A 25,737-nucleotide genomic window follows, 5' to 3' on the forward strand; every position below is an offset into this window, starting at 1 on the left:
AATTAAAAAAAAAAAAAGATGAGTCCTATAGGAAATATATAGGTACTATAGCATTCAGTAACAACCATCGTTTCTATTTATATGCTCCAAGATGTTACACACACAATGATGCTTAATTTCACTTCACCTTCATACCTTCCAGAGACAGGTATCATGTCCTTATTTTACGGACAATGGAACTGAGTCAGTAGAACAAGCAATTAAGTCAATGGAATGAACTCACACAGCTGCTGAGTAGCAGGCTTGAATTGGCTTAAGTCAACAGGGCTGACTGGCTTAAGTCCCATTCTGGGGGACTGTTCTTATCTCCCTTTCTTATTCACACAGGTTGCAGAGGGGGTCTGAATGGGGAGCTATGGTTAGAAAAGAAGTTAGAATAAGGCTCAAAAATAATTTTGTACTTTTAACACTACAGCACTGTTTCAAAGAGTCATTTGATTTTATTTATGAAGTTTTGCCTTCTGGCTGGAAAAGAGATCATTATAAATAATAAAAAAGATGGTGACCTCACAGAATTTGTTGCTAGCCATTTTTTTTTTGTGGGGGGGTGGGGTCGGTGGTGGCTGTGCTGGGTCTTCATCCCTGCATGGGCCTTTCTCTAGTTGCAGACAGGGAGGGCTATTCTTGACAGCAGTGCATGGGCCTCTCATTGCAGTGGCTTCTCTGCTTGTGGAGCACAAGCCCTAGCACTCGGGCTGCAGGAGTTGTGATTCCCGGACTCTAGAGCTCAGCCTCAGTAGTTGTCATGCATGGGCTTCGTTGCTCCGAGTCATGTAGGATCTTCCCAAACCAGGGATCGAACCCATGTCTCCTGCATTGGCAGGCAGATTCTTTACCACTGAGCTACCTGGGAATCCCTAGCCATTATTATTGATATCAATTAAAAAATACTAATCACAGACTCGATGTACATGAGTTTGGGTGAACTCTGGGAGTTGGTGATGGACGGGGAGGCGGTGATGGACGGGGAGGCCTGGCGTGCTGCGATTCATGGGGTCGCAAAAAGTCGGACACGACTCAGCGACTGAACTGAACTGAACTGAACTCATAGTGTCTTCCCTGGAGGTCCAGTGATTAGGACTCTACACTTCCACTACAGGGCATGCAGTTTCGATTCCTGGTCAGAGAACTAAGATCCCATATGCCAACCAACCAAAAAAATTTTTTAAATAAAAGAAATACACATGAATTGTCTTTACATTTCAGGAAAATTAAACAAATAAATGAATACCAGGAGAAGAAAATGGCAACCCACTCCAGTATTCTTGCCTGGAGAATCCCAGGGATGGAGAAGCCTGGTGGGCTGCCGTCTATGGGGTCACACGGAGTCGGACACGACTGAAGTGACTTAGCAGCAGCAGCAGCAGTGGATGGCTTTTGTAATTATGTCCCCTCTCTTTCTCTCTTTCTTATTCTCTACATATTTAAACATGAGACTTCCATAAAAAGAAGTCCTCATTTACAGAGCAATTCCAAGAAAAGGGGAAACCAATAAGCTGAAGAGTGTCTCACTTAGGCTATGGCTGAGTTAACACTTATCTTTGAAGTTATTTGCTTGCTTTTGATTTTGAGAAGTTTATAGACAGAGAAAATAATGTAACAATTTATATATCAACCACACAGAATTAAATAGCATATTGTCATTTTTACATTGCTGTTCTTCTTTGTCCCCACTAAACACAGCACATGGCTCTGCTCTCACCAGGTTCTCAAGGATGACCTGAAGGACAAAATCAGGTATTCAGAGTCTCAAGGAAAAACTCAGGAATCATCAGTTTCAACAAGTCTGATCTTATTTTTCCTAAACATGGCCACCACCTCTTTTAAATTAAACCTCAAATAACTTTGGCAATCAATATCTTTATCAGAATTTAAATATTCTTAGGTCTGCTGTATGGATCGACTTATAGAGAAACTTATAAAAAGCATGGGTGACTTACTTTGCTTTTACTTTTTTTCAGTCATGCCATGGATCTTGTGGCTTATGAAATCTTAGTTCCCTGACCAAGGATTGAACCTGGGCCCTCCACACAGAATACCAAGTCATAACCACTGGATCACCAGGGAAGTCCCAAGCATGGGTGATTTATTTCACACTCTTCTCAATCAGATAAAAGACACATGCAATCTAAACTTCATAATTCACAACCTTCATAGGTATTCGTATTCCAAGAGAAATGTGCAGTTTCAATAATGTGGCCAGTCTCTTTTCTCGGCAGTTGAAAGAAGATATCTAAAAATTATTTGATAAATCAAGCTATGATAATGGTTCCAAGAGAGAACTCATTATCTTCTCTCCCCCATGAACCATCTCTTCTTTCAAATTTTTATTAAGGTCTTAACCTCTAACATCGAGTGAGCTGCCAAGCATTTCAACTTCTCCCTCTACAACGACACGTGTATTCTCTCATTCCCAAGCCACTCTCCTAGTGGACGCTGTCTTTTCCTCTCACATACACCATTCTAACCAGTCGGAGCTAAACTCCTTCCTCTAATCTTTTGTATTTTAAAACCTCAACAACAAATCATGCCATTCCTCTAGGCAGAACCCAACAGCTTCACTTTGCTTCAAGAGAAATTCACTTTTCAGCCTTCTACCCATGCTCCATATGATAGTGTCACAAGACCCTCAAGCCATACCAGGAAGATCTGTTCTCGGCGCTTATTGTCACGGCATTCGTCTTCTCAAGCCTGAATCTAGCAAAACTGAAATGTATCTACCAGAATCCAAGTTCTGTTAGGATAATTAGCTGTTTTAAACACCCCTCAGCTGGAAAACATCTGGATCCTTAAATACACCTTCAAGCATATTGATAAGCTCAGTAAGAATAAAGTGAAATTTCTCAAAGGTAAATTTATACATATATTTGAAATCAAAGTGACAGACAAAAACTGAAGCTGAGGCTCCTATGAGAATATGTGTCTCTACTATGATTGCAGAGACTCAGGGAATATCAGTAACAGGATAGCTAACAGAATGTTGCATGGGGGACCGAACTTGACACACTCCTCTTCCCCAACTCCATTTAGACATAGAACCTGGACCCCTCAGTTTGATACAACTCCAGTAAAATGGCAAACTAGAAAAATCTAACTGCTAGCAAAGATAGCCAATGAAAAAACTTGCCTCTGCCACAAATCTGGGTTAATAAGTTCTCCCCCTCAATTCATATCTTGAAGTCTTAAACTCCAATGTGATGATATTTGAAGATGAGGCCTTTGGGAGGTAATTAGGGTTAAATAAAGTCACAGGTGTAGGACCCTCATGTTGGAATTAAAGATCTTTAAGAAGAAAAACCAGAGAGTTTGCTTTCTCCTCTCTTTCTTCGTATAAAGAGATCATATGGACACCCAAAGAGAGGGCAGCTGCCTATAAGCCAAAAGAGGAGGCCTCAGGATGAAACCTACATTGCTGGTGCCTTGATCTTGGATTTCCTGGCCTCTGGAACTATGAGAAATAAATTTATGTCATTTACCAGTTGTCCTCCACACACCTATATGAATAGCTAAAATTAAAGGGGCTTCCCAGATGGTGCTAGTGGTAAAGAACCCGCCTGCCAATGCAGGAGACGTAAGAGCTGTGGGATCGATCCCTGGGTCTGGAAGATCCCCTGAAGTAGGAAATGGCAATCTGCCCCAGTATTCTTGCATGGGAAATTCCATGGACAGAGGAGCCTGGCAGGCTATAGGCCATGGGGCCACAAAGAGCTGGACATGACTAACTGTGAACACACACAAAGGGATGGAAAGATATGAAGTAACTGGAATTCTAACACACTGCTGATGGAAATATAAAATGGCAACACTACTTTGAAAAACTACTTGACAGTTTCTTAAACATGCACACCATGGAGTCCAGCTATTGCTATTCTATTATTAGATATATATCCAAGAGTAATAAAAGCATCTGTCCAAAAAAGACCTGTAAAAGAAAGAGTGTTCAAAGCAGCTTTATATGTGATAGCTAATCCCAGTGTGACTTTAATTTGCACTTGCTTAATGGAGAAGGACACAGCAACCCACCCCGGTACTCTTGCCTGGAAAACCCCATGGATAGAGGAACCTGGTAGACTACAGTCCATGGGGTCGCAGAGAGTGGGACATGACTGAGTCACTTCACTTAATGAGTCCTGCAGGTGAAAATGGCAACCCACTCCAGTATTCTTGCCTAGAAAATCCCATGGGCAGAGGAGTCTGGTAGGCTACATACAGTCCACGGGGTCACAAAGACTCAGATATAACTAAGCACACGTGCACAATGAGTAGTGATGTTGAACAGTGTCTCTCCAGATATTGGACATCAGTTACACCTTAGCAAACCTGTTAAAAATCACACCATGCCACATCACCATGCTCCATCTGTGTGTGTGCTAAGTGGCAGCAGTCGTGCTTTGTAATCCAATGGACTGTAGCCCACCAAGCTCCTCTGTCTATGGATTCTCCAGGCAAGAATGCTGGAGTGGGTTGCCACGCCCTCCTCCAGGGGATCTTACTGACCCAAGGATTCCTGATTCAAATATGTAAAAATGAAAATCACTGGTAATATCAAGATTTACAAGGATACAGAGCAATTAGAACCATTATAAACTAGAACATTTATAAATTAGAACTATTATAAATTAGAACATTATAAACAATTGAAAACTGTCTTCTATCTAGGTTGAAACTATTTTCTAGGGCTAAGAGTAAAGGTGTGTCAATCTCAAGATCAGGCATCAAATGGCCTTACAGAAACATGTTTGTAACCTTGCCACCACCTTTGAATGAGCTCAATCTAGACTTCTGGAGAACAAGATACTATAAAGTAGAGCTCACTTCCCAGCTGAGGACTCCTAGACCAGCCTACAAAAAGCTAACTTCCAACCATATGAGAGAGCCCAGCCACCATTAAAGAACCCCCTACACAACCCAAGCTGGTTACAGAACTATGAGTAAGCAAAGCAACAAACAGAAGAACACCTGCCGGCTAATCTGTAAACTGTAATAAATGTGTATTTATTTAAAGCCTTGATTTGGGACACAGCAATAGCTAACTGAAACAAATAAAAAATCTGGTATATACAGACTACTAAACACTATCACACAAAGACGAAAATGAACACATGATTTTATACATGCAAAAGCATGGCTGACACAGTATGTCAAGGTAAAGAAGACAAACACAAAAGAGTACCACTGTCTGATTCTCTCTGCACAATGTTCAAAACAAGCTAAGTTGGTAAAGTGACTGGGTAGAGGTTATGTCTGGAGAGAAACGGTACCTGGGCTGGTGGGCGGGGGGCTCAAGTGCCACATCTGGAGGAGTGGCCATATTCTAATTTCTTGAGCTTGACTCTGATTCCATGAGCCAGTTCATCTTGTGAAAATCCATGGGTCATATATTAGTGTTTGTATACTTTTATATAATTCAATAAAAGGATTTCTTAAAAGAAATTGATAAGGAATTGAACAGAAAATTCACCAAAGAGGTGATATAAATAAAAAGAACATCAGTCTCCCACTGGTAGTCTGAGCAAAGCAAGTCAAAGCACTCATAAATACTAGTTTTCACCCACCAGTAGGCAATGTATTTAAAAGACTGAAATATTCAGTACTTGAGAGGGAACAAGGAAATATTGCACACTGCTAGTATGTGAAATTTAGAAAGTAATCTAATGAATATACTAAAATTTGGAATGCAGATAATCTTTACTCAATGCATTTATGAATCCATCCTACAGAAATGAAATCATTAATATGTAAGGATATAATTACTAGAATATTTATTGAAGCACTGTTCATAGCAGCGAAAGAATTAAATCACCTTGAATATACATCAAATGTGGATCATTACAAAAGCTGCAGTTTATATGTAACAGAGGACTTAATTATCTAAATATTAAAATGCATGTCTTACTACATTTTGACCTGCAATGATAAGGGTGGTAATTTGAAAAAGCAAATTTCAAAGTAATATACATATAGTGATCCTACTTCTGTTTCAAAAAAGAAGGGCTATTAACCCAATAAAACCCTATCTAATTCTGTATTTTTTTTCCTGAATATAAAGTTATAGAAATTAACAAATGAGTCTATTAACATTGGTTGCCTCAGAGAAGTGGAATTTGGAAGAAGGGGAACCCCACTGTTTCTTTTATACAGTTCACTCTTTTTTCTTGTTGTAACAAGTTTTTATTACATTGAAAAAGAAACTTATACACAAATTAGAAAACACTTAAAAAAAAACTCTAGGGCTTCCCTAGTGGTCCAGGGGTTAAGAATCCACCTTGCAATGCAGCAGACGACGGTTCAATCCCTGATCCAGGAAGATCCCACATGGCACAGAGCAACTAAGCTAGTGAGCCACAACTACTGAGCCAGTAGCCTAGAGCCTGCAAGCCACAGCTGCTGAAGCCCAATTGCCTGGAGCCTGTGTCCACGAGAGAAGCCACCATGAGAAGCCCCTGCACCACAACTATAGGATGCCTGTGCAGAAAGGAAGATTCCGCACTGCCAAAAAATCATAAACAAATCTTTTCTAAAAGACCTATAAAGTTTTTTCTTAAACTCTCAGCATTTAAATTAAAAATAAGAACATCTCATCACCTCATAAATGCAGTTTTCAAATTTTATACTCAATCAGCACAGGTAAACGTGAACATTACTCAAAATAGACCCCAAGAAAGGAGAAAAAACTAAAGCATTATCTTGAGAAACAGTGCACAGAACAAACTCCTTAATCTTTCAAATAATGAGGGACAAAATTTTAATAGTTGTGATCTCTTTTCAAGATTATTAAAGGCCAGTCCAGGAGAACATCTTATCACATAAATATCATATGCTATTAATTCAAGCAGAAGAATAAAGTTTTCTATAAAATATCTTTTAGCACTTGGAACAAATATCCTTTGACATAAAGTGACCAATCCAAAAATCCATTGGAAAATTTATTTGCTATATGAGTGGAAAATATTACTCAGAGTACTGACATTTCCTGTTTATCATTAAAAAAAAAAAACTTAGTTCCGTAACCTTGTAAATTTGATTCATTTATGAATCTTACAACTTCTAGACATGGGAGTTTACCTTAAGTAACAAATAAGATACGTTTGGCAGCCTAGTTCTTGTTAAGAACCAAGCTTTATCTTAAAAATGAATACAGAAATAAAAGTGAAGATAGCAGAAATAGTGAATAGCAAATTATAAAGGACCAATATATAATATGAAATCCACTTGGCTATAACCAAATATATTTCAATGTTCTCTTCTTTTTAATGTCTCAAAAAAGTCAATGAAATCAAAGTGAGTTTCACAACTGCTCTAAATTACTTGGATGTAATTATTCATTAATTTAGAACTTTTCAAAAGCTCTATAAATTATTTCATTAGAGATTATTGAAAGATGACAGGTTAGAAATGGTTACAAACCGTGGGTGTATTCTGGGTGTATTTTTTTTTACTGTAAAATTGTTTTTTATTTCATATGTTGAAAAAGAGATAAGTAACAGCAATTTGGAATTTATGACCTAAGTTTGAATCCCAGTTTCAATTAACTGGATGAGAAAGGTAGTTTTCTTCCATGAGACTTCATTTTCTGCAACCATGAAAATAAATGTTGAAGAAAGCAAACAGAAGTTTTAGAGTGTCAGAGTAAAAAATAACCATACCATGCGTTTATATCAGGTGCTTTATACACATTTTCAGGAAATTAATTTATGAGTAGGTAGTATCTCCATTTTGCCAATGAAGAAGGTGACATTCAGAATTCTGTTTAACTCACCCAAGGTCACACTGTGGAAAATTCTTAAAGAGATGGGAATACCAGATCACCTTACCTGTCTCCTGAGAAACCTGTATGCAGGACAAGAGCAACAGTTTGAACCGGACATGGAACAATGGACTGGCTCAAAATTGGGCAAGGAGTACATCAAGGCTGTATATTATCACCTTGCTTATTTAACTTCTAGGCAGAGTACATCATGTGAAATGCTGGGCTGGACGAATCACAAGCTGGAATCAAAGTACTGGGAGAAAAGTCAACAATTTCAGATATGCAGATGATACCATCCTAATGACAGAAAGTGAGGAGCTAAAGAGCTGGATGAGAGTGAAAGAGGAGAGTTAAAAACTGGCATAAAACTCAATATTCAAAAACAGATCATGGTATCTGGTCCTGTCACTTCATGGCAAATAGATGGGGAAAAAGTGGAAAGAGTGACAGACTTTATTTTCTTGGACTCCAAAATCACTGCAGACGGTGACGGCAGCCATGAAATAAAGACACTTGCTCCTTGGAAGGAAAGCTATAACAAACCTAGACAGAGTATTTAAAAGGAGAGATATCACTTTGCCAAGAAAGGTTCATATAGTCAAAACTACAGTTTTTCCAGTAGTCATGTATGAATGTGAGAGTTAGATCACAAAGAAAGCCGAGCATTGAAGAATTGATGCTTTTAAATTGTGGTGCTGGGGAAGACTCTTGAGAGGCTCTTGGACAGCAAGAAGACCAAACCAGTCAATCCTAAAGGAAATCAATCCTGACTATTCACCGGAAGGGCTGATGCTGAAGCTGAAGCTCCAATACTTTGGCCACCTGATACAAAGAGCCAACTCACTGGAAAAGGCCCTGATGCTGGGAAAGACTGAAGGGAGCAGAAGGGGATGACAGAGGACATGATGGTTGGAGGGCATCACCAATTCAATGGACATGAGTCTGAGCAAACTCCAGGAGACAGTGAAGGACAGGGAAGTCCGGCATACTACAGCCCATGGAATCACAGAAGGTCAGACGTGACTTAGTGACTGAACAACAATAACAACAGCAAAGGTCACAGAAATGATCAATGGGAGAGCCAGGATTTGAAACCAGCTCTAAGTGACTGCAGAGACAGGGTCCTTGAAACTTTGGTACGTATAAGTTAAATATATTGTGTAAGCTCCCACTGCTAACTAAGTGAATGCTTTATAATACTAAATCCTCTGTAACATTAGGAAAGACAACTAAATTTTCTGAACCTTAGCTTCCTTCTCTGCAAAACAGTATAAGTATTAACAGTACTTAGCACAGTGGCTGGAACATTAGGACCAGTCAACGCATATTTGTTTTCTAAAATCAGTATTTTTAAAACACTTTCAGAATAACATTGAAAAGACAAGAATCATTATCTCCATTTTGCACGTGCATATAGTCAAAGCTGTGGTTTTTCCAGTAGTCATGCATGGCTGTCAGAGCTGGATCATAAAGAAAGCTGAGTGCCGAAGAATTGATGCTTTTGAACTGTGTTGCTGGAGAAGACTCCCAAGAGTCCTTTGGACAGCAAGGAGATCAAATCAGTCAATCCTAAAGGAAATGAACCCTGAATATTCATTGGAAGGACTGGTGCTGAAACTGAAGCTCTAATATTTTGGCTACTTGATGAGAAGAGCAGACTCATTTGGAAAAGATCCTGATGCTGGGAAAGACTGAAGGCAGGAGGAGAAGGGGACAACAGAGGATGAGATGGTTGGATGACATTATGGACTCAATGGGATGAATTTGAGCAAAATCAGGGAAATAGTGAAGGACAGGGAAGCCTGGCATGTTGCAGTTTATGGGGTCACAAAGAATCGGATACGACTTAGTAACTGAACAACAACAACATACACTGATACCAATATCATAAAACATAAGAGAAGCATATTCAATAACAGCATAATAAATAAATCCGTATTTATTGATGTGATGAAAAACTGTGTTGTTTCCATTCAAAACAACTAATTTTGCCTTGAAGTTATGATGTTAAGATCAGCTATCATGGAGAAAATATCCAAGTTCATGAATAAAGATAGATTTGGAAATTTTTAATAACTATGAGAAATATTCTTCTTTGGAGAGTGGTTTCAAAGCAGTATTTTTTCAAATCTCAGGCAATAAATGAATAAACTCTCTCCTGAGATCCTTACCAGGTCCATGATTCTATAAAATAAGGAACTAAGTGATACAAACCTCTCGTATAAAGAAGCCCACACTTATTACATACTTGTAAACTACTGAGGAAACATGACTGACATTGACAATGGGAACGGACGCCCAGCAATCTCAGTAGTCAAGCCACCCTACAGTGACTAGAGCTCTTAGGGAAGACCTCTCATTTCCACAAGAACTGAAAGGCCATCACTCTCTTCTGAGGAACTGTCTGCAGCTTTTCTTTAAAGAACTAAATGCTTATATGCATGTGTGTGCAATTAAGAGGTAGCCTTGGTTTCTATTTTGGAGAGCATGACGCAACTACCCAGAGTTTTAACATAAGTAAAACTGTAAGTTCATGACTGGGGATAAAGCTACACAATGGTATCATTCAAGATAAAATCAGTGACCCCATTTAGGTAGTGAAAGCCATAGTCTACAGTCCCTTTCAATATTTCACATGAGGGGCTTTGGTGTGGTATGGTGAAGGCATTCTCTGATCAAAAAATGCAGTTACCCTGACAACAAGTAACTGCTGGGATTCTGCATTCTAATCTAACATAACCAGACTATGGATTTAAAGTTCAGCCGGCAGCTGCTGGCCGGCTGTAGCCCAGACAGATGTTGGCTGGAGCATCGAGGATTATTTGCCACATGTGGGACCAGATGGAAACTTCTGCACAGACCAACTTCAAATCTTTACTGCTGAAGCAAGAATCTTATTTTTCCGCTAATGATTGTTTTTTGCCATGGGCCTAAATAGTCATATTTTGAGATTAAGTCAGCAAAAGTGCTCGTCCATGCATATTTTTAAAATACACTTTCTTCCTTGGGGAAAAGTATACAAACAGGAAAAGTATCAGCAATGAGCAACTTACTTCTCTGGGCTTCAGTTTCCTCATCTGTAAAATGAGGATAATAATACTACTTATTTCCTAGGCTGTTTTATGAGGATTGGTGACTCACAGAATGTATGATGTTTTCAGTAAGTGTCTTTCGTCTAGTTTTATACTGGCGCTTAAGCACATAAACAAGAGGTTGTCTCCTGGTCATCCTCACCACACCTGGATTCTTACCTAAGATCCATCTGGCTGTACTCTCCCAAGATGATCCTTTCCATATGGCGTGGGACTGTGCCCAGACCTTCACTCCTTTCTTTTCACCTTTACTGCCTGTACTATGTCATTTGACAGCAATGTTCACTTGCCAGCTTTAGAGTTTCTCTTTCATTCATGTGTGTGTCTCTTCTCCCCATCTAGACTAGGAGATCATTGGGGTGAAAGGCCATGTCTTATATCACCTTGTATTTGACAAAAGACAGCATTGTCCGAAGCGGGTACTCACTAAACACTCACTGATAATTCTTTGCAATTTACAGGATAGTTTGAAGGACTACTTCCCACTGATTAAGCATGTAGTATATTAAGTACACACCTGATTTCTGAAATATGTCACAAGCAAAGTACCTCTTCTATATTCGTAAGACTTCTTCACATTAAGTGAAAGGCTGAGAGGCTTTTGGTATCATTTATGTACTTATTATTTACATGGTCTGGACTTTAGTTAATATTTATGATTCCACACAGAGCAATTCAGTGAGATTACACTGATGAAAAGATATCTCTTTGTTGGTAACGGAATGCATTTAAAAGTCAGCAAGGTGGCCTTCCATATACAGTTTCTAAAATGGATCCATTACATTATAAACGTTAATGTATAGAGTTAACGATGTATATGTTTCACTAGAACATAAACCTTTTCCCTTCATAGAAGAAAGTATCCCTTATATCTGAATTAATTCGTTGAAATTTTATAATGAAAGTCAGCTGTGGTTCCAGGAAACAGCTGGTGTTTTCGCCTCTCCACTTCCACAAAGAAATATGCAATGCATCAGGAACAAACTATCTCAAAACCATAAATTGCTTAAATCTTCTTCATGTGCAGACACAGTGCATTTCAATAGGAGACATTTGATGTGTGTTCAATTTTTACAATAGTTGTTAATTAAAACTGTATAACTATAAAAATATGCATGGATGCTATGTAATATGAAGAGCACTTTACTAGGTGCTATAAAATATAATTTAAATATGGTCTCCTGGGAAATTTTAATAAATATAAAACACTGGTTCTCAACCATGGGGTTTGTTTCAAGATCATCTGGGGAACTTGTGCAAATGACAGCAACATAAAATTCTGGATTCTATCCCTAAAGATTCTATCCAGATAGTTCTAATGTGTACCCTAGGTTATGAATCTAGAAAAACAATTATTCAATGAAGCAAGACTCAACCATAACTTTTTTTGATATATGAGCATAATATTCTTCTTCATAAAATATATATACATTATTAAAATCAGGTATATTCTGAATTTTTTACATAAAAATACATTCATTTCAAATGTAGTGAAAGGTTTGATAAAGATCCACAACAGTGCAATCTTTTATAACTTGATCAGGATTGTATAAAACTATTCTTTAATTTGAGTTTATAAACTTGAATAGTAAATAACTCTTATTTAAACTGAATTTCTAGCACATACATAATTTTTTCTGTTGTAATGTGTTCAGTCACTCAGTTCTGTCTGACTCTTTGCAATCCCATGGACTATAGCCCACCAAGCTCCTCTGTCCATGGGAGTGGGTTGCCATTTCCTTCTCCAGAGGATCTTCCTGACCCAGGGACCGAACCTGTGTCTCTCACATCTCCTGCATTGGCAGGCAGATTCTTTACGACTAGTGCCGTTTCACTAAAAGCTCCATTCATAAAAACTATAAAAATTTTCAACGTTGCATTAAAAAGGATGTCATTAATGGATGACATCCTGTTTTGATAAGTATACAATTTCCTTACATTGAAAATAGACATCAAAGCAAAATTGGTGTGTTATATCCCATGGAAATATACACAAATCATCCTCACGCCCTTTCTAATTTTTAGCGTAACTTTTTATTACAGTTTATCTTATAAACTTTATGAATGTATCCATTTATTTGATACATTTCCAGTTTTTTCAATTTCAATATTTAACAAGCCATAGAATTTAAAGGGTTCAAGATCGCTTAGGACAACCTCTCAGTTATATGGATTTATAGCCTTTGAGTTGTGTTGTTTACGTGAACTCTATCTTATGAGAAGCACTGTGATGCAGACACATTACTGATCCGCTGACCAATGTTTACTGCAGGATTAGAACTCACACTCAGACTGATTCTCAGGTCATTCAGAGAGACCAACATTTCTAGACCTCTCTCCAACAACATGGCTCTTCTTGCTTTTAGGGTCCTTGCTCTCTAGGCATTTTGCCATACATTTAACTTCCAGATGAAAATGTTGGTATTTTTTTCCCACAAGTCTCTTTTTATACAGTGAAAGAGAATAAAATAAGTCATTACCATTTTTTCACTTAATTCCAAAGATGACTGTAACTCAGCTTATACAGAAGGCTATGGGCTTGTTTCCAATTATCCTGATGCTGCAGGACAGGTAGCATTTCTTCCCGCTGAGATTATTTCCAGTTTCTTTCTCCCTAACATCATCTCAGAGATCTAACCTTCTGTGCCTTATTGTACCCATGTGCATAGTCCTTCACCTAGTCAACCTAACGCAAATCTTTTCTAACTCAGTTCCCAGGATCTTTACACTGATATTTATGGAAGGTTCTGTCTAGGAACAGATCTTATAGGATACAAAAGTATCCACAGCCTGGATACTGAGGAGCTTATTCAAATTAAGTTCCATTGGCATATATCACCTAGAAAGGCCTGGGCTAGTAGTATTTATGTTTCATTGGCATAGGCATGCATGTGTGCTCAGTCATTCAATCATTCCCAACTCCTTGAGATGCCATGGACTGTAGTCCATCAGGCTCCTCTGCCCATGGGAATTCTCCAGGCAAGAATACTGGAGTGGGTTGCCATGACCTCCTCCAGGGAATCTTCCTGACCCAGGGTTTGAACCTGGGCCTCCTGCATTACAGGGGGATTCTTTACTGCTGAGCACTGGGGAGGCTCCCATTGGCATAGATCACCCAGAAAAACCATAAGGCCTGGGCTAGTAATATTGTAGAGAAAAAGATCTACTAGCTTTGCTATGAAGACCTGTGTTCAATCTTGCCTCTGTTTCATAGACCTTGTGTAATATTAAGTTCTTTATGCATGCCATGCCTCACTGTGTTCATCTGGAAAGTGGTGTTAGAGGGAGGCTGTGAAAATCCAACAAGATAATATATCTCAAGTAGCAAAAAAATATTTTACTTACATACTTCTTTGTATATAAGTAAAGTCATTCATATATTAATATTTCCACATTTCTTAATCTTATTGTGCCATCAACATCTAGAATCCAACCTAAATATTTTAGTACTCCATTTTTTAAAAAATTTCTATTTATTTATTGCTAAGGTTGCATGGATCTTAGTTCCCCTGACCAGGGATGGAACCTGTGCCCCTGCAGTGAAAGCCCAGAGTCTTAATGTCTGACCCACCAGGGAATTCCTTCTTAATACTATTTCAAAAGAAGTGCTGTTAATCAAAATATTTACCAACTTTTATAGCCAATAATTATCAATAAATGAGCTAATGCTTTTCAATTCTGCAATTCAAACTTTTGGACTATTAAAAAAAGAGATATAGTAGATTGGGTGTAGAGTTGGGTGGTAGAAGAGCAACAAAGAAGAATAACTATCTTTTTATGTCTGTGGAAAATTTTTTAAGGCCATAGAGTGGAAAGTTAATGGGCGATCTAAGAATGTAAAAGAATATTTCCCAGAGGTTAGTCACCAGCTGGGTTTTATCCTTAGTAAGACAAGAACAGGAGGAAATTAGCTTAGATTTCATTTGGTTTAGAATAATGGAAGCAAGCTATGAAATCTAATTCCCAAGGAATCTTTTCGTCAAAATAAAATAGAGACTGACTGCCTACCATGATTTCAGGGCAATCCTGACTTTAAGTATGAGAAAATACTAGATGAATTTATAGTCATCCATCTCTATAATCCCTATCAAGAGAAGAAAACAAGCAATTATGAGTCAATTATGGAACAGGTGTTTTCACTTGTAATCATTTCATCTTTACTGGAAATTATTTTTCCTACCTCACAACTGAAGATGCACAGAGTTTAGTTTGCCCAGGATCATTCAGTTAATGAAAAGCTGAATTAGAACACAACCCTTACCTATCTCCAGAGTCCATCCTGGGTGCTGTGCCAACCTATGAGCCTTCCTCACCCTGCCATTCTTAATTTCAATCCTTATTATTTTTAAAAGGACATTATTCCCAATATTTAGATTTATTTCATTATTTATTTATTTTATTTGGATTATTTCCAAGATTTAGAGGTATCTGAAAACCAAAGGAAACTGGGAATATAGCTAGTATTTACTGAGCTACCTAATATATGCCAAACACGTAAGAACTCTACAAATAATGTCTCATTTTATAATGACAGCTACCATTTGAGACAAGTACTATTATTATCCTCTTTATAGAAGGAAACCTAAGCCTCAGAATATATGCTAAGAGTTAGAGATGTGGACGGACTTTGAGACTGTTATACAGAGTGAAGTAAGTCAGAAAGAGAAAAACAAATATCGTATATTAGTGTATATGTGTAGAATCTAGAAAAATGGTGTAGATGATCTCATTTGCAAAGCAGAAATAGAGACACAGATGAAGAGAACAAACGTATGAACACTAAGGGGTGGGAGGGAAAGAGGTGGGATGAATTGGGAGGTTGGGATTGACATATACACACTACTGATATTATGTAGAAAATAGACAACTAATGAGAACCTACTGTATAGCTCAGGGAACTCAGTGCTCTATGGTGATTTAAATAGGAAGGAAATCCTAAATAGAGGGTATATATATATATAAAGCTGATTAACTTTGCTATACGGTAGAAACTAACAACATTGTAAAGCAACTGTGAGGTGAGGTGAGGTGAAGTCGCTCAGTCGTGTCCGACTCTTTGTGACCCTGTGGACTGTAGCCTACCAGGCTCCTCCGTCCATGGGATTCTCCAGGCAAGAATACTGGAGTGGGTTGCCATTAAAGCAACTGTACTCCAATAAAAATTAATTTTAAAAAAAGAATATATACTAAGCCCATGACCAAGGGGCTAAAGAAGGAGACTTTTAACTTTAAGAAGGAGGACTTTTAACGTCAAAGGAAGCAGTGGGGTCCTAAGCATTTTCACCCTGGAGCACCTGCCCAGGGATGGTGAGAATCAGGCGTATCAGGAAGTCACACCACAGGGCATCCAAACCCCCACACAGATTTCAGTTTTAGTTTTCAGCAAGCCATAGATACTTAGAAGTAAAAAAGAGCCAATTGAAATCATCTGGTCCAATCCCTTTATCTTATAGACAAGGAATTTGAGGATCAGGGCGAGGTTAAGTACTTTCTCTAGGGTCAGAAAGCTAATTAGTGACAGAGTTAGCAATAAATCACTTCCATGAAAAGACATGCTTTCAAAGTGAATTCAATTACCTCCACTCTCAAGTGGCTATTAAGAACACCCATGTAGCTAGACAATCCCCAATGTTTTTGTAAAGTCTATGTAACCCAAGAGGATCTAGAAAGAACTTGGCAACACTGAGAATCTAAGTCAACAATCCTTAAAATGTGCTAATTTGAGTTAATTCATTATTGTTAGGGGCGGTGCTCCTACCAACTTCTGTTCCAAGTTACAGTTTCAGACAGTTACAGTAAACACCCAAGTATTTTCAACTCTCCTCTGGTAGATAAAAGATATATAACATTTCAGATATATTTGGATATAAAGGTAAAATTATTTTGTATTTGTAAATTTTGGATGACAAAATCCCAAAGAAGAGGATTCTTATGATTTTATCACATGATCTTTTTTTTCCCATAAGGTCAAAAATCATCTGTCTTGTCAATTGTGATAAAATTCACAGATGTCAATGGTAATACATTGATGTTAAGAAAAGGGAAAGGAAAGTGAAAGTGAAGTCGCTCAGCCATGTCCGACTCTTTGCGACCCCATGGAGTGTAACCCACCAGACTCCTCCGTCTATGGATTTTCCAGGCAAGATACTGGAGTGGGGTGCCATTTCCTTCTCCAGGAGATCTTCCCGACCCAGAGATTGAACCCGGGTCTCCTGCATTGTAGGCAGATGCTTTACCGTCTGAGCCAAATAACCAAATACAGTGTTGCAAACTAAGAGGAATGCAAAGTATTTTTACACAAAGCATACTTTTAAAATTAATTTTTTTCAACATACTAAATAAATCTATCTGGAGAGCCAAAGCTTGCCTTTAGGAAATATGGTTGAATTAATTAAAGATAAAAGGGAAACATCAGAAAACCTGAACAAGTACTATGGAGTTGGAACGAAAATGGATGAAAATACAAACAATTGTTCAGTCAATGGTCAATAATAAATACCTACTAGTCTGCCACAGAATAAAGTGAAACAGAAGGTAAACACACAGTGAAAGAATGAGAACTAAAGCATGGAGTCCGTATAAAAGCATCCTGATGAGAAACCAAAATGCTATTTCCATCAGGGGGGAAAATAATCACACCAGTTAAAATCTATTTTGAAATATCATTTCAGGGGGGAAAAGGAAGTAGACTGAGAAGAAATCACTCTAATAGTTGTCAATATATGTATTTTGACACTGAGAATTCCCACATTTTCCTAAATTTAGCTATGAAGTCTTACACATTTTCAGAAATAGAGACCTGCTATCACACTTAATGTTTCAGAATGTGTTAATGCGAAATTTTTCCATTTGATGGTGTCCTTTCATTTAAGAAAGAAGAAGGAATGAATGTGACAGGGAAAATGGGCAGCAGTGTTCATTTAATATCGTGTATAAAGTCACAGTTTCACGCTTTGTGTCTAGCATAGGAAAATTGATTTTTGAGTGACATTTCATGGGTATACAGTACTCTGGCTTCAAGGACATTTCATGGGTATTCAATGTCAATCGTGCTTAGATTTCCTTATCCCAGGAAACATTCCCCCAAATTAAACCACACAGATTTATGAATGCCACCAACAGAAAAGGGCAGCAGCTTCTAATTTAACGGCAAGAAAGATACGCTGTCCAGCAGCAAGTAGAGAGCACAGGATTTCTCTCCTTGTATCTACCGCTGAAGAAGAGAGAGATGAGAGTTTTTTTCACTCAATTTCAATTTTTCCAGAGCAGAAAGTTCTCAGAGTGGCCTGCCTAAATGAAATAAGTGACAATCCAGGTTCTATTTAGAATTCTGTCTAGAAAAGGTTGGCTGGTTTGGAATCCCACAGGACCCCAGAAACCCAACAAGATATTCAACAGATTAGCAACTGTGTATCACTAGTGGTCAACATAATTTTATTTAGCTACTTTATTTAACAAATGCTATGTGCCAGGCACTGTTTTAAATTACAAATATTAAACTCCTTTGATTAATGGTCATAACAGCTCTCTTAGAGGAGAACTAGTATGTCCATTTCTCCGTATGACAAAACTGAGGTACAGGACAGTAAATAATTTTCCCACGATCACACAACTAGTAAAAGAAATCCTCTCTTAAAACTCCACAATAGTCAAACTTCTAGCATGATGCTCTTCCTTTTCTGGGCTGTCAGACAAAAATAGTAGTTTTCAATGAAAAGTTGTTTGGAGAGCAAAACTGAAAATATATAGACTGATAATAGAAATTGAATTTATTAGGAATCCTCTGTATTGGATACAACTATTAATAAAATTTTTTAAGCCTGTTATTTAATTTAATCTTTATTCTAAACAATACCATTAGGAAAGCATTGTTCCTATTTAAATCGTGAAACTGAATTTTACGTACATGATGAATAACTTCCCTGCTGTTCAATGACTAATGGAAAGAAGGATTCAAACTAGGCCCATTCAAATGCAGAACCTACCTACTGCCTTCCTACTAGGGAGACATCTCCTTTAAGGGGAGATGACTAAGAATGATGATTCAACCTGGATGTTTTTCTTTTTCCTCCTCTTTAACACAATAAGCCATCAACAACTATTTATTAAATTGATTAAGACATCAGATTTAAACAGATGAATGAGGAGTTTAGTTTATGGGGAGAATTCGCAGACACGAAAAAGCTCCTCAAAAAAATTGATAGCCCCAGCATCTAGCAGAGTATATCCAATTATTAATTGTGATAATGATATTATACTGACTAAAGAGAGTGGAGGCAGGTTGAGGAGGGGATAACAAGAGGATGACATTGTTGGATGGCATCACTGACTCAATGGACATGTTTGAGCAAGCTCTGGGAGCGGGAGATGGTGAAGGACAGGGAAGCCTGGCATGATGCATCCATGGGGTCGCAGAGTTGAACATGACTGACCGACTGAACAACAACAAAAGAGAGTAGAAAGAATCACTTCCTCTAAAAATTTTTAAATTGGGGGTAATGTCACCTATTTGGCAAAGCTCAAATACGGTCACACTTAAATATGAAGAGATGGGCTGGAGGGTGAATCTCAAGAAGGAATCACAGAGATGATCTCCTATGAGAAGTGTGGTTTTAATATAATTTACCAAGAATTTTTTTTTCACAATCTCTGTATATGACATCAGACAACAGCAACATTTTCAAGTCATAATTTTCAACTTTGTTTGATATCGTCAAAATATAAATCAGTAAAATGGAATTACAAGTGAACTGGAACCATCAATAATTTATATCATAACCCAATCTTTCCTGCAGATTAAGTTATTTACCTTTCTTATTTTATAATTTTACAAATAACTTACCTTATTATTTCATACTTTTAGTAGCAAATAATTTTTTTGTTGTGTTGTTCAGTTGCTAAGTTATGTCCGACTCCTTGTGACCCTAAGGACTATAGCCCACCAGGCTCCTCTGTCCATGAGATTTTCTGGCAAGAATACTGGAATGAGTTGCTATTTCCTCCTGCGGAGGATCTTCCCAACCCAGGGATCAAACTTGCATCTGCTGCATTGGCAGGCGGACTCTTTACCACTAAGGCAACAAGGGAGCCCCATTCATGAGAAGTAATTGAGTTTAAATTTTAGTCACCAACCTTCTGCCCTGCAACCACAAAAGTTTGTATAAGCTCTGCTCACCAATCTGCTACCCTCCCTCACTCAAAACCCCTCTTGTTCAGGGTAAAGAATTTTTGTCCTCTTATAGATCTTCAAACATGAAAAAAAAAAAAAAAAAAGACTTCCAAAGTCTTTCAAGTCACTGAGATTCCTCTTTATACCTTTGAAACAGCAATGTGAACCCCAAAGTACTTAATTCTAAGCATATCCTTAGATAATAGATGCACACATATCTGAGCATTACTATAATATGCTTGTAATGGGAAAACTAAGAATTCTTAGATGAGGTACCAAGCAAATACCCTACACAGAGGGTCAGAACATATACTGCCATTCCTTAAGTGTAGACAGTTGTTTTTATTTCATTCAACTTAATTATTAGCATTAATAAAAACAAGAAAAAAATGCATTTATGTAAGTGGTTAAGAACTTCACATCTTATCAATTAACATTTGCTGAAAAATGCATCAAGGACCTGTTTTGTGAAACATGTGCTTAACCAATAATTTTATACTTGACCTTTAAGCCAGGTTCCAGTTCAACTTTCTAGAGTGACACACAGCATGCATAACATTCTCTTTTCTGAGAAAGGCTTTTCATTGGTTTAAGGGAAGGACTCAGGCACTATTAAGCATAGAAGACTAGAATTTGCATTCTCCTTTCACACACAGAAAACAGAAACTAACACTGCCTGGAGGTGGATGACTCATCCAGTCACACTGTTGGTAAATCTGATTGTAAAAATATCCTACAAATATTTAGGACTACTTATTTAATTCAATAATCATTCTCCAACCTACCCCTTTTGCCTAAGTAGTTATGAGTCATTCTATAAACAAAAGGCAGATATGTGCCACTGGAGAAATACATTAAAAATTAACAAATTTAAATCACTTTATAGAATGTGCTTAATGTTTCCATCTCTTGCCAGAATGCTTTGGCAGGAAAAATGGAAAGACTGAGTGCCTTTTCACAGATGAGGAAACCAGGGCAGGCAGCATTATCAGAGTGACTTACTTGAGACTACATAAAGAGACCATATAAAGAGCTCTTTAAACCTGCATGTTTCCATCTAGAATATAGAAGCTTCTCCCTTTCTCGTATGTACACTGCTTTACCACATAGTCTGCTAAGTCACTTCAGTCGTGTCCGACTCTGTGCGACCCCATAGATGGCAGCCCACCAAGCTCCCCTGTCCCTGGGATTCTCCAGGCAAGAACACTGGAGTGGGTTGCCATTTCCTTCTCCAATGCATGAAAGTGAAAAGTGAAAGTGAAGTTTCTCAGTCGTATCCGACTCTCAGCGACCACATGGACTGCAGCCCACCAGGCTCCTCCGTCCATAGGATTTTCCAGGCAAGAGTACTGGAGTGGGGTGCCATTACCTTCTCTGTCTAGGGGACGACAAAAAGTGCAGCAGTATCTGGCCCTCTGATTGTCTGCAGTAGTCTGTGTACACTATGGAATTCTATTTCATTCCTTCTTGTGTCTTGTTCACATCTCCCACAATCTCACTGTAGGTTCTTTGAGAGCGTGGATCATATATTCAACCTCTATGGAATTTGCCAACAATGCCTAGCACAGAGGCAAGGACCTCTAAGTTTTTAAAAAATACCTGTTCATTCACTAACTAGATGCAAAAGTTTTGGGAGACCTATCCCTGGAGGAAGTGAGAATTAGATAAAAATTATATGTCACAGGCAAATCAGGCATTATTTATTACTCAATTCTGTGTTTTTCAATACTGTAGAAATTCACTACAATTTTCTCATTTTCCTATTTTCAAAAAAAATACTGTAACAATTACTTTTATGAAAATATGCAGTATTTTCAATGAAGCAGATATTATCAACCAATATTTGTAGGAAATGTAAACTTCATGGATAGAATTTATTGATATACAAATACATTATTTTAAATTGCTATTTCAAGAATTCTAATTGTTGAACTGTTACCTAAGAAATAACCAGAGGTGTACAAATGCATCCCAAAACTTTAACCTTTAAGCATATAAATTTAGGAGACAAAACATAAAATACTAGCTACAACTCAAGTTTCTTGTTAAATTCAGTAACTTTTAGGACAGTGGGTGATTCAGATAAGCTGATTCCTTGCTCTCTAGGTGACTTTTGAATAACTGAAAATCATTACTATAAATTTATTATTTTCATTTTAAGAACAACAATTTCTCCTCCATTCATACAAATTAAGTTTAGCTTGTGAGTGAATCACATACCTTTATGACATGATGCTTTTCCTGGAGCACAGGAATCTTAAACATTTGGCACCAGTATGTTGTACCTTTGTTTGGGATGGGAACCTGTCTTAAAAATAAATAAATAAACAGGAGAAGGGGACAAAAGTCATATTGTCTTGATATTCTATTAAAAACAATAATTTAAGTAAAAAAAAAAAAAACAACTATTATACGGTTTCAATAAATCCATCCCTAGAATCATAAAAACCTGAAAACAAAACAAAAAAACTTACGTCTTGATTGACCAGGTCAAAGTATGGTATGGCTATAGATAACATATTGGTTTTCTCAGGATTCAATAACCGTAGACTCTTGGTACCACGATTGGATTCATGGTACTTGGGACCTGCTTCTCCCACATCTTCATGGTGGTAGGCCCAGATCACCCTTACCGTGCTCTCCTGGTGAACAGAAATGAGTAGGGTTATGTCTCATGACAGCACTTTCCTTACCACTGAATTGAGTTTAATGAATGCTACTTAAAGCAAGATACAGAAGCAAAGAAAAGAGAATGACATTCAGAGTCTCAATATGGTCTCTCACATAATTGTGTACATTTGATTAAGTCTTAAAAATCCAAATAGATGAGTTCCTTTTTGAAAGAAATCATCTCTCCCATGCAAGATACCCATGCAAGATAATATGTTCCAAAACATTGGGTCAAAAAATTTGTTTGGGTTTATAGTAAGATGTTCAGAGAAGGCAATGGCACCCCACTCCAGTACTCTTGCCTGGAAAATCCTGTGGACGGAGAAGCCTGGTAGGCTGCAGTCCATGGGGTTGCTAAAAGTCAGACATAACTGAGCGACTTCACTTTCACTTTTCATTTTCATGCATTGGAGAAGGTAATGGCAACCCACTCCAGTGTTCTTGCCTGGAGAATCCCAGGGACGGGGGAACCTGGTGGGCTGCCGTCTATGGGGTCGCACAGGGTCGGACACGACTGAAGCAGCTTAGAAGCAGTGGCAGCAGCATAGTAAGATGTTAACAGAAAAACCCAGGTTGACTTTGTGGTCAACCCAATAGAATGAAGGACAAGTGACATAATAGTTATCCTTTCATGCTGATAGCAACAGTAAATCATTGTCATGCAAAAACTCCAAACTACTGAAAACAAACTAGTAGTTACCAGGTAAATACTCTTGTTAAGTAGCAGGAGTTTAGGATAATTAAAACATGTTTCAATGCTATGGAACATTTTAAAGAAAACAAACAAATATAATGAAAGTTAAAATGACTTCCCAGGTCAGGATTTTAATTTTCACAATAGATTTTTCCTAGACTCTAGCTCAGTCATATGTATGAATTTAGAGAAAGTGGAAATGTAAGAGGAACTTCTGATTCTGGGTTGTTTATTATCGTAGAATCTAGGTGTAATCATTTCATAAACTCTGGGAATTTTCAAGGAAATGGGGCATTCCAACTAGGAAAAGTGCTGTCGGGGGAAACTGGTTGCCCAAACGGTGGTGAGGCAGGGTGTGCTGGGATATAAAAAAATAGTTTAGTCCCTCCACACATAAAGATGCCTTTGTCAGACCTTTATAATAAGAACATTGAAGATAAATAACACGGTAACAATAACCCAGGAATTGAACCCAGGTCTCCCGCATTGTAGATAGACGCTTTACCGTCTGAGCAACCAGGGAAGTCCTAACGATAACCCTGTATGCGAGACAGCAAAAGAGACACAGATGTACAGAACAGTCTTTTGGACTCTGTGGGAGAGGGCGAGGGTGGGATGATTTGGGAGAATGGCATTGAAACATGTATAATATTATATGTGAAATGAATTGCCAGTCCAGGTTTGATGCATGATACAGGATGCTCAGGGCTGGTGCACTGGGATGACCCAGAGGGATGGTACAGGGAGGGAGGTGGGAGGAGGGTTCAGGATGGGGAACACGTGTACACCCATGGCGGATTCATGTTGATGTATGGCAAAACCAATACAATATTGTAAAGTATTTAGCCTCCAATTAAAATAAATAAATTTATATTTAAAAAAAGAAAATAACAAAACAAAAGCTATTCATTTTAAAAGTTATATTTTTTCTTAATAAGTCAAATGACTATAATTATTATTACAATTAAAGTATAAGAGCACTGTATATTACATAAAAGTGGTCCATGTCTTTGTACACATTTTTCTTCCTCTTTTACTCTTTATGCAGAATGTTAATCAAAACTGCCTCAGATTTTTACATTTCCATTTTTAAAGCTTTGAATTACAAAAAAAAAAAAAAAAGGTAATCTTGTTGGTCTGTACAAAATGAAATTGGTTTAAGAAATTCATGGAAAGTTTCCAAGTACCACATGAATTATAGATCCTCTAAATATTTAATTTGCATATGCACAAAGATGTTAATTTTTGCATGATGCCTGACAATAACACATCTTGTATAACACGTTGACAGGCAATTTTCATCAGTCTACTATTCATCTTGACTTTAGAAATGTACAAAAGTGAATCAGTAACAATTCAGATGAATTATAGCCTAGCATTTCGTATCATAATTCTCTCTTATGTAATATGATTTCTTCCAACCTTTATCAATTGCTTATTTTCAAACTTTATAAAGAAGCTACAATCTTTTATAGATAAAATCACACATACTTTAAGCAGCTCTTCAAAATTTTAGATTCACACAAAAACTGCCTTTATTGAAGTTTATAGTCATAGGTGGTTCCCCGCCCTCCCCCCATGGCTTCTAAGGAGAATTCAAAAAATTCAAAAATATTCCCAAAAGATTATGTGACTTTGTTGCTAAGAGTTATTTTTAAATATTTGTTCTTTTTTATTCTGCAAAGTATTTCCCAATTGTAAATGTACAATCTGCTCATGCATGCATTTACTGATAGACTTCTTACCGTTATACTCTTGTCATTTAGGTCACACGTATGCAGTTCTCTGGCAAATTCAATTACTGTGTGTGTGCTGTTTTCCATGGCATATTCTAGGTGGTAATCTTGCTGAGCATCTTTTCTCAATTCTCTGTTTGCATTTGTAAAATAATCCTGTGGAAAATATGAAAAAGGAAAATCCAGCTATTCTAAATTCAGAGTGAAAAGAATTTAGATTAAGAGCATATACATATAACGTTGAAAAATAATTCTGGTTTGCTTATTACAAAATCCTGTATTTACAGTCATTTTTTTAAGTCCTGGGAATTTCCAAGGGGCTGGAGTATTATCCCTAGGGACAGTTCCCTAGGAAACTAATCCATATTTGAACTTCTGGCCCTTCAGGAAAAGGCAGTGTGGATTTATAATAGAGACTATTGAAAGAGATGGAATGAGCAATCACTGAGTACTTTTTTCTCCTTCTACAGTTGAAAAGAACCTCAACACAGGGAAATGACTTGCTTCAAAGTGAAATGACTAACTAGTTCACGGCAAAACCAGGACCAGGCCCGGTGTCAGCACTTTTTCCACTATTACACCTTATTGTGCTTACCTTCTGCATTTCTAAAAGCAAGGAGACCCAC

At 37.6% G+C, this 25,737-nt stretch overlaps 1 protein-coding gene across 1 annotated transcript in view; it reads right to left on the reverse strand.

The window, feature by feature from the left end:
* The window catches only part of MOXD1 (monooxygenase DBH like 1), a 95,549-nt gene that overhangs the window by 42,549 nt on the left and 27,263 nt on the right, over positions 1–25,737 (reverse strand). Inside the window, exons 2-4 of the mRNA XM_040239233.1 lie at positions 25,121–25,267; positions 22,486–22,653; positions 22,232–22,315 (exon numbers count right to left, since the gene is read on the reverse strand). Coding sequence (XP_040095167.1) covers positions 22,232–22,315; positions 22,486–22,653; positions 25,121–25,267 — 399 coding nt within the window. The remainder of the gene's footprint in view (positions 1–22,231; positions 22,316–22,485; positions 22,654–25,120; positions 25,268–25,737) is intronic.

This window comes from Oryx dammah, unplaced genomic scaffold (assembly GCF_014754425.2).
Source record: "Oryx dammah isolate SB20612 unplaced genomic scaffold, SCBI_Odam_1.1 HiC_scaffold_4, whole genome shotgun sequence".
Lineage (NCBI taxonomy): Eukaryota > Metazoa > Chordata > Mammalia > Artiodactyla > Bovidae > Oryx > Oryx dammah.